At 45.0% G+C, this 9,458-nt stretch overlaps 1 protein-coding gene across 2 annotated transcripts; it reads right to left on the bottom strand.

Annotated features, from left to right (window-relative positions):
* Nucleotides 1-23: 23 nt before the first annotated feature.
* On the bottom strand, nucleotides 24-9,458 carry BZW1 (basic leucine zipper and W2 domains 1). Of its 2 annotated transcripts, none has more exons than XM_014954292.1 (12): nucleotides 9,323-9,458; nucleotides 8,906-8,979; nucleotides 7,464-7,640; nucleotides 5,026-5,120; nucleotides 4,711-4,776; nucleotides 4,297-4,432; nucleotides 3,633-3,742; nucleotides 3,343-3,513; nucleotides 2,835-2,981; nucleotides 2,391-2,529; nucleotides 1,424-1,546; nucleotides 24-1,164 (listed from the first exon to the last, which is right to left on the bottom strand). In XM_014954292.1, the coding sequence occupies exons 2-12, from the start codon at nucleotides 8,967-8,969 to the stop codon at nucleotides 1,133-1,135; spliced, it is 1,260 nt and encodes a 419-aa protein (XP_014809778.1). In that variant the 5' UTR covers nucleotides 8,970-8,979; nucleotides 9,323-9,458; the 3' UTR covers nucleotides 24-1,132. The 2 variants fall into 2 exon arrangements, with proteins under 2 accessions (XP_014809778.1, XP_014809779.1); XM_014954293.1 differs by having other exon boundaries at nucleotides 9,327-9,397.

Here is a 9,458-nt window from a genome sequence, read left to right on the forward strand (position 1 = left end):
GAGAAGAGAGACAGCCCTTGACATTAAGTGTAAGGATGGCCTTTATTTGTTTAAAAAAAAAGTTACAAAGTAAGGAAGATGACTGTAGTATCGAACAGATGGCATTGTGATCACCCATTTAAATTTTTCTTTTTACATTTTAGTAGGTGTACTCTGGTTACCAGTATTTCAGTTAATGTTCATTATTAGCTTACAACTATATAGACTTCACTCTTACCCAATCTTTCTTGAATTACAAGCTGTCCTGAGAATTTCCATCAGGAATTCCAAGTTTCAGGGAGCAGACGAGCTGTTTGGTTTGACACGCCAACTGCCAGCATAAAATAACCCCGCAGCGTCAGAGGGAGAGGGGAGGGTTTTTCCACCTCACCTGAGCAGCGGGACCTCTCGTCCGTGAGAGACCCCCCACCAGTGACCCCTGACTGCAGAGCAGGGGCAGGGGCCACCAGCTGGGACAGCCAGCGGGCTCAGAGGTGCCACTCCTCCTGCCCCACCAGTTACTCTTCAGTGCCACCAGAACAGCTTCTCTCCAGTAGGACACTGAGCTCCCAGGAGTGGGGCAGCCACCTCGCCCAGCAGCTGGGATAGAGGATTGCTTTATGCTGGAAGTAAAGAGACAATTAATTAAGTCCTCGGGGAGACAGACAACCACCGATGAATGGGGTTACGTGGAGCAAGTGGCAGGGACGGAAGTGAAACACCAAGTTACGACACAAGCCATGGCCTCTTCACTTTGGAGACTTTTTACAGTTTAATTTGCAAACGGAACTGCCATTCACCGTATCATGTCTACTCAAATAGAGATAGAAAACCCAAGGGGTAAAATGGATTTCATTGTGGAAGGCCTTAAATTACATTATTACAGTAGAAAATACAGGAGGTAGAATATAACTGAAAGGACAAATGCAGGTTAGAGTCAAATCTATAATAGCTCCTGTAAGCTACTTAAAACATGGTTTTAAAAACTAAACCCAGTATTCCAATAACTATAGAAAACAGTTAAAATAAATTGCCATGAGAGCCCTTATATCATGCTTGATACAGGGAGGTAGGATGTAAGAATCAGAAGGACACATGAGACATGACACATATGTACAGCTCCTGTTTGCTTTACTGAGGACAGTTTCACAGGTCAGTCACCCTCTTCAGCTTCAGACTCCGACTCTGGAACAGAGAGACCTCATCAACAGGCTGCCAGCAGCTCACACCCCTCTAGACCCCCCTTCAGCCCCTGCCCTGCACCCCAGGGAATGAGCAGCTGCCACTGGATCCACATGGATTGCTCCAGAAAGCTTGCGCTATTCCCGGGGGGCACAACTAGTCTCAGTGGGGCAATTAACACCCCACCCCCCAAACCAAAGCATTACTGCCCCAAGGTTCCCCAAACGAACAAGCTCAACTTGTGAGCTAAACTTCTGCTCACCTTCTTCAGCATTCTTGAGCCATTCAACAAACTTTTTCATTTGCTCCAGAAAAACACTCTTTCCTTTTGCAAGATGCGCATCCTTGTACCACTTGAGGATGGGTTCTTCACTCAGAACTTCAGCTGTAAGTTGTGCAAGAGCAGCATTAACACAGCAAACCCCTGAGCTCCCGAGAAGCCCTGACTGGCAGCCCCACCATACGTCCCCCTTCCCCAGCTGTGGCTGGACATCCCCCCACTGAGGGGGACCCCCAGTTTACAGCTCTGAGCAGCATCTCAGATGGGCCTCTGGGGGTTCCCAGACACTGCACTCTCAAGTGCCTCAGCCATTTGAGGTGACACCCTCTAAGGAAAGCTTCAGACAACTGCTAAGAGCAGATGCAAATTCTTTAAAGCCCAAAGTACACCACAGGAAGCATTCAATTAGTTTTTAAGTTTTACAAGTACAATATTATCTTCAGTTTAACAAGTTTCCTTGTGTTCCCTTAGTGTTTCCATGGGTGCACAGCATGTTTTTCAGTTACACCTTTTACCAGCCATTTAAGAGAGCCTAGAGCACCCCAGAACACCTTGGTGGCCTCAGCCTCTGGCTGTTCAGTCAGCGTTCAGACAGAACTATGAAGAATACACTATCGTGTCACCTTCCCTAACTTAAAAGGGCCAAAAAGCCCTAAAATCTCACTTTAGCTCTGATCTACCACAGCTCTTAAGATCTAGTAGACAAGGCAGTATTCTTGCCTAGAGGGGTACATCCTGAAGGACAGCCCCATCCACCTTTGCATTTTACTGCTCCACCTTTGAAAACAGAAGGTGGAAAATTCTTCAGCTCATAAAGTGCAATGTTGTAGCACTGACCTTCCCTAAAGATCTTATCAGGATCTGTAAATTATGTAAATACAGGCTCTAAAAATTCCAACCAAACAAAAAACACCCCTCCCCAACAAAACTCCAACCCCAGAGAAGTTACCTTTGTAGAAGAGCACCACTATTTTCTGGAAGGCCTTCATGAAGTGAATGTTGTCATAACAATACTCTTGAATCTTCAACAGAAGAGTCAGCTCTGACTGACCTTGGGTAGTAAAGGCAGCAAGTAGAGGGCTGTATTGCTGTAAGAGGAACAACACATTGGCACGGGCAGAGCACTTCACACCTACCGCCTGACCAGGCTGGTTTCACACAGTTTCCATCAGCCACCGCTTAGAAATTTCCACCCCCTGCCCCACCCCAGAGTGCTTCTGCACAAGTCGTACTGCTGTGGCCTCAGGAACTAGGACTGCAACACCACAGTTATAAGGAGAATTCCCTGTCCCACACCATCTCTGCATTGGGGGGGTTGTAGGTTTTTACTCATTTAAAGGGGAGCTGGAGCCCTACCCAATGGGTGCAGCAGCCCATGCTCCTGTTACCATACCTTCAAGTGCTTAATGGCTTGCTCTGCGACCAGCTCCTCCTTTTTGTTCCATTCCACTGTGCTCATGACACTTGACCAGATTATGGCTACCACGGTCTGCTCCGAGATGTTGTTTTTCTTCATCTCCTCCTTCACGTACAAGATTATCTGCCAGTGAGAACACAAGAGTCAGCAGACAGGCCACATATGACACTAAACTGAATTAAAACTTTTGTTCTAAAGGCAACCAAGGAGGTTTCAGAACCATAAGCAACCCCCTTGATCATACAGCAGGATTCAGGACATTAAGGAAAGACTACGAAGCTAATACTGAAACACCCAAGGGTCCTAATTTTAATTCTTGCTAAGAGTTAGGCGGTTAAGTTCAGTATTGAATTAGGCACAGAACTACAGATTAGTATTAGATGCTACTGTACTTTGGATAATTTGAACTAAGCTCCTACAGAAAAAAGAAAGGGGGAAAAAACCAAACCAACCACCTACACCTTGCCTACAGACAAATACTTACATCCTTGAACGGATCTCCCCGTGACATCTGCTCCTGAAGTTCCTTCTGCAGCTCCTTCCGAGCTCCTATGCTTTGCTGGTTCCGAACATACTCAGAAAGTTCCTTCAGTCCTGCTTCAGTGAAGTACTTGGAGAAGTGTTCAACACTCTGTTTGTTGGCTGGGAAGAGTTCCTGAAAACAAAGTTTACAACAACTCTTTTGCAAAAGAAACACATGTTGAATACTTTGCTGGTAAATGCTATTTACTAAACCGGCTTACATGTTTGGTCAGTAATTTCAGAGGTACTCACCATCAGCCTGTTATCCATGTTTACTTTACGAAGACTGACAGCCACTGCATTAATATCTTTCTCGTTTATCCATGATTTGAACAGCTTGACTGCAAAAGCTGCAGAAACGCCTGTGCAACAGGAATAGGAACATTATTACTGAAAACCAAACCAAAGGGAGCACAGGGCACCTTGTGTCCCTGACTCCTGCCCAGAGCAGCTGCAGCCGTGCCCAGAGGCAGCCCCAGCCAGCCTGCAGAAGCTCCTCTTGGAGACACTGCAGCTCCCAGCAAGCTGGACCTTCCTCATCATGAAGGCTTCCCTGTCCAACACTCAACTCTCCTTGCAGCAATTTAGGAAGGAACCTAAAGACATGACACACCTTCTGCACCCTGCAAGGTCCCGTCTCCAAAATACATTACTGCCTTGCTGGGCAGCACTAGTGATGGCACCCCCAGTGTCACACAGGGAAGCCCTGCACACGAGTTTTCTAAAAAGACTAGTTTTCTAATGTCTTAGCAAGACCTTCCATGTTGTAAGGCAGCGTGTTTACCTTTGCTAATCCTGGAAAGACTATCACCAGCTGAAACTAGTGAGCTGCACAGGTGTACTGCCATCTCCAGCTACTTGTCATGTTTTTGTCCCCCATCATCCTTCCCTAAAGGAGGAGCTGGGCAACACTTACCTTCTTTAACCAAGTTCTCGTTGTACAGACTGTTGAGAATCGATGCGTTCAGTGTCCCGTTGGCGAGCAGGATACCCGTCAACATGGCCAGCTTGTTCCGCTCAGACTCGGAGAACCCTTTCAGGAACAGCAGCAACTGCAAAAGGGAGTAAGAAGTGTTGCCATAAAAACAGCATCGCTCACTGGAGATTAGCTGCTGCCTCCACCTCACACTTTTGTTTCAATCAAGCTGTTCAAGTAGCAGAAGCACTAGGTCACTGGCAGTCTTCACCACTAGTCACACCAGCTGGCTGTTCTACTACTAACAACTTCAGTGTTCTATTTTAAAAATCCACTGCATAATATAACTCTTCTGTATAAAGTGATTAACTAGCAGAATTGGAAGGTTTATTTGTCTGCTGATAAGGACTGTACCTTTTTGACTTCATCTTCAAAGCCTTTCTCCAGGTACTTGTAACGCCTGATTAGCTTGTTAAAAACCTAAAAAGATAGAGAGTGTGTTATATTTGGTCTAAGCATTCATTTACTTAGATTTTTTTAAAAAAATCAAGTTTAGTAAGTTGGTCTGAACTCTTTAGAGCACTTTCACCTTAAAAAAGTGCTACTCCACCTCTTCTAGCAAGCTTCTTAAAGCCATGCATTATTTTAACCTAAACTTTCAACCACACAAACAATTCATTTTTGACCACTAAACAGTCTAAGTTAAATTATACTAATTTCAGAACTAACCTGAGCAAATGCTTGCATGGTTTCTAGGTCTTCCTGTGCTGCAAATACACAGACGTTTGTGCGTGTCATGTCATCTGCCAGGGTACCACCTGGGGCTAAAGAAGGGTTTCAGAATTAGTGCTATTACTCCCCAGTGAGAGTACCGAACAGTCTCCATAGTAAGAATTCCAATACCCATAATGTGCAACATGTTGTCCTTTCATGATGAACTGCATGACTGGATCACTGAAGACACCCCTACATTTCCATCTGCTCCACTGCTGTAGTGGAACTTTAGAATCGGTAGCTTATGACATGAACATTTAAATATTCTGACCCCCTACCGGTAACTGGATTGGCAACACACCTTCATTTACATATGGGTAAGTTAACATGACCACCAGACTCCTCTTCCCTTAAAGAAAGCCACCAAAGCTGCTTAATTCTAGCGAGTGTCTTTTTAGTGTCTGCTGCAATAGTGCTGCTTTCTAACTGTCTTAAGTAACACTGTCACAACAGGAGATGAAACACGTAGAGATACACATTCAAAATTCAGTGCCCCCGAGATGAGCTTGAAACTTCAGTCTTGAAAGGCACTTCAGACTTTTAGCTGCTAATTAGAAGATGCTTTTTCACCATTCGTCTTCAGTTTAACACAGGCATTTGACTGGTAGCCAGGCTGCCTCCCTCACTAGGGTCACTCCAAGTCACCAACTCCAGTGCCAGAATCCCTCACCCTGAGTTCTATGCCACCCTACGCATCAGGGAGACCCTTCTGTTATGTATTAGTCAGAAACATGACTTAAAAGATGGAGATCAGCAACAGTGGTAAGAATATTGAAAGGTGGTAAGGCAACGGGATGCCTGTTTTTATTTTGGCTAAAGATCAAAGCTAGTCTACCTCACTACTTGTTACCGAGGGGGAGGCGAGTAAAGGACCCCTATGCCACCATTAATTAATGCAGTGATGCATTTTCCCTTCCCTCTCAGCCTCACTCCTAGAAGGAACACTTCCTACCCGCGGCGGTTAGGACTCCTGAATGTAAACCCACGGACTGGAACAATTGATACGTTAACAATTTCAAGCAGTGATGCTCCACGTGGCAGACAAGTTTACTTACTCCTACTACCAGCTCTTGTAACATCAGCAAAAGAGCCTCTTGCCAAAAGGCTCACCACAGTAACTGCAGTCTACACAACACTGTTCCAGTACACAGCTCTGAGATAAGCAGGGACACTTCATGAAGTTAAACCATTTTGAAAGCCTTTTTCAGCATTTGCTTGAGCGAGTCACCTGACATTTCTACAGTACCAGTACGAAGACCACCTGAACGTGTACCTGCTGCACCCTCCCAAACCAGCCGCCCCGCTGCAGAACTGCCATCCACAGGCTGACTCTGGCCCAGAATCAGGTATTTCCTCTCTTCTCCCTATGCATTTAGGTCATTTGAATTTATTTCTGTTACATTACAGAAAATCTTCTGCAACTGCCAATTTCTCATTTAAGTCCTCCCCCCACCCCAACTATTGCGTAACAAATGCTGAAATCCAAGACAGACCTTTTCCAGTCTAGGGAGACAATGTAAGGGGTCCCTTTCATGGCCTGCATTTTATAAGGCTCCCTTACATCTGACCCTTTCTCACTGAAAGTATTTAGTACTAGGAAATATAAAGTCTAAATATAAAATTTCTTTTTTTTTTTTTTTTAATTTAAATTTTTTTTAAATACTTTTCAACCTCATGTAGCTTTACCTACTTCTCACCTGGTCAGCGAGCATCTGTTCTCTTTACACACAGCATGCACAGGAGTTTACAAGATCTTTCGTCATCACATTTCACTTCCTCAGTTCCCAGTGTTTTCTGCTGACTCGACCACCCTCTCCTTTCTCACTCCCTGACATCTGCTAGAGCCCATGGCCTCACTATTGCCAACAACAAATGATTTGCAATACCATTTCCAAGACTAAGCACATCAGATTCTTCTGTAAACAGTATCACTTTCCAAAATAACAGGGTGGGGGTGCACAAAGCACAGAATCAGGTCAGAATCTTTCACGGCAACTCTGTTGGCCTTTTGACCACAGACCACACACCTGAAACAAGCATTCATCCACCTCACATCGGCAGAGGAGACTTGACTTCAGAGTCAAGATCCACTCCTGATAATAAGAAAAACAACAAACAAAACAATGTATTTTCCTTTAAGCCAAATTTGTAAAGTCCACACTTTGAAGACTGCAAACTGACTCATGCAAAAGTGCAGTAGGGTACACAGAGTATTTCTGCAGTAACCTGATTACTCAGTCACTAAGATGGTGAGATAGTTTACCAGGGATAACTTAAACCCTGTTCCACACACTCAATGGGCTCTTTAGCACAGTTTTTACACTGAAAGGAAACGGAGCTTTTGCAGAGTCAAGTGAACAAAGGCTGAGAGCAGCCTCAGCAAAGGGGCTTACCCAGCATTCCACCAGCCACCAGGATGTCAAAAAGCGTTTCTGCATAGCGGCGATAGTCAAGTTTTGCACCAGAAGCATCAAGAAACTTTGCTACTGCCTCCAAGTCAGTGCCGGTTTCGCTTAAACCTTGAATAATACAGTCCTGGAACTGAGTAGGGTCAAACCTCTCTTTTTCATCTGTAAAGACAAAGCATTGAAATGAAGTTGCCACACAGAGCTGTTTAAAGTTTGTAATTTTACTTAAAAAAAAACACCACAAAAACAAACCCAAACTTGCACTGGCAAACCAGAAGTTAAACAGTCATTCCTGTCTTCTAAGGTAACTGCTATTAACTAGCACAAATAGCAACTTAACAGTGTAGCCTAAAATGAATTTCAACGGCCAATACAGCAGTAAGAAGTTTTACTGGATCAGCTACTTTCTGGGACAGATCCACAAAGCTTCCTGTTACTGCAGAATTGCTTGCAGGCCAAACTATGGTTAAATGATTAAAGCCAAACTATGGTGAAATGATTAAAAATTATTAAAAATGCTAGCATTTCATCTGCTGGACAGACTAAATCCAACTCTCTCACTTTCACAGTTTCTCAAGGTACTTTAACATTAAAATAGACTACTTTAACATTAAAAAAATATTTACTTTAACATTAAAATAGTATGTCCTTCTGTAGAACTTAATTACTATTTCAGTATCTACAGCATCCCTAGTGTTGTCAGTTTGAACTGGTACACACTACTACTATATTAAAACAACAGAAATAAACAGAAACTCTTAAGAGTGTCTCCACTTCCTCTTTAAGTTAAAGAAAACACCACCAAAACACTAAATTACTCATCAAACCTCTTCAATCATCAGCTCTGCTGATGGGAGTAACCGAGCACATACAGAGATAGCACTTGCACATCCCACACTTTGGGGTTTGTTTGTTTGGGGAGGGGGTGTGTGTGTGGTGGTGTTTTGGGTTCTTTTGTGTGGGGTTTCTTTTAAATTTAAATCAGATATTCTTACAGCATTAAGGGGACAATGTAACTTTTATCCAGCCGCTAATACTGAAATTTCTACTAGGTTAGATGCTCCTAAGGTGCACGTATTAACCTGCAACAAGGCTGTGCTGGAATTTCCCTTTAAGTGGGGGGTACCACATACTTCTGCTTTCGGGCTAAACACACTCAGTACGGTGTGAGAGCGACCGTCTCTTAAGCCAAGGTTATCTGAGTAAGTTCGGCTACAATTCTTACTGCCAAATATTTTTTTAATCAGCCCAGAGAACATTCTAGCACCCAGAGCCAGCCTCAAGACTGTGTGTTTAGTGTGGTCTCATTCAGAAGGTCTATGAGAAGCGCATAAAGGCGTTAGTTTGTTCACTGACAGAGCGCTGCAGCAGGGCCCGGGCGGGCAGCACGGGCAGCGGGTACCGGCAGCGAGCGCACCGCACCTCACCTCTTTTTCTGGTTTTAAAACGCTGGCCTGATAGCGTCGGCTTCTGCGGCTTTTGATTATTCATAAAAGACACCCTGCAAGGAAGCAGAAAGCCACCTCAGGCCACCGACCACGGGCCCTGCCCGCCCCACCGGCCGCTGGACGCCGGCCCAGCGCTCCCCGCCGCCCGAGGGCCCCCCGCCCAGGCCCCCCTCACGGCGGCCGCTCTGAATTAGCTTCATATCTTTCATGCACACAAAAATTTGGGAAATACAAGAGAACAACTGAAAACATTTTCAAACGACAAAATTTGCACATGCAATCTAAAGGCCTGTAGTTACCCAAATGGTGCAATTTAACTTCTCCTGACTAGAGCCTTCTTTGGTGCATACTCATCCATTTCAAGAATGGTCTCCCCTCCCCGGCCCGTCTCCTCACCGACTTTAAGGCAGAGAGAAAACGCCCGAGCGGCCCCGGAGCGAAGACGGGCGCGAGCGGCAGCAGGGACCGGCGGCGGCAGCAGCAGGGACGAAGGCTCTCCGGGCGGAACCAACGCGAGAGGAAGAGGGGAGGG

Source organism: Calidris pugnax, unplaced genomic scaffold, assembly GCF_001431845.1.
Source record: "Calidris pugnax isolate Ruff unplaced genomic scaffold, ASM143184v1 scaffold103, whole genome shotgun sequence".
NCBI classification, from domain to species: domain Eukaryota; kingdom Metazoa; phylum Chordata; class Aves; order Charadriiformes; family Scolopacidae; genus Calidris; species Calidris pugnax.

What these genes read in the sequence shown, in the direction of transcription:
- BZW1 (XM_014954292.1), bottom strand. Translation starts at nt 8,969, where the DNA reads ATGAATAATCAAAAGCCGCAGAAGCCGACGCTATCAGGCCAGCGTTTT. An exon ending in GGGGAGATCCGTTCAAGGAT is followed by an intron (nt 2,982 to 3,342) that starts GTAAGTATTTGT and finishes TCTCACTGGCAG; the next exon opens with ATAATCTTGTACGTGAAGGA. An exon ending in AGTGGTGCTCTTCTACAAAG is followed by an intron (nt 1,547 to 2,390) that starts GTAACTTCTCTG and finishes CACAACTTACAG; the next exon opens with CTGAAGTTCTGAGTGAAGAA.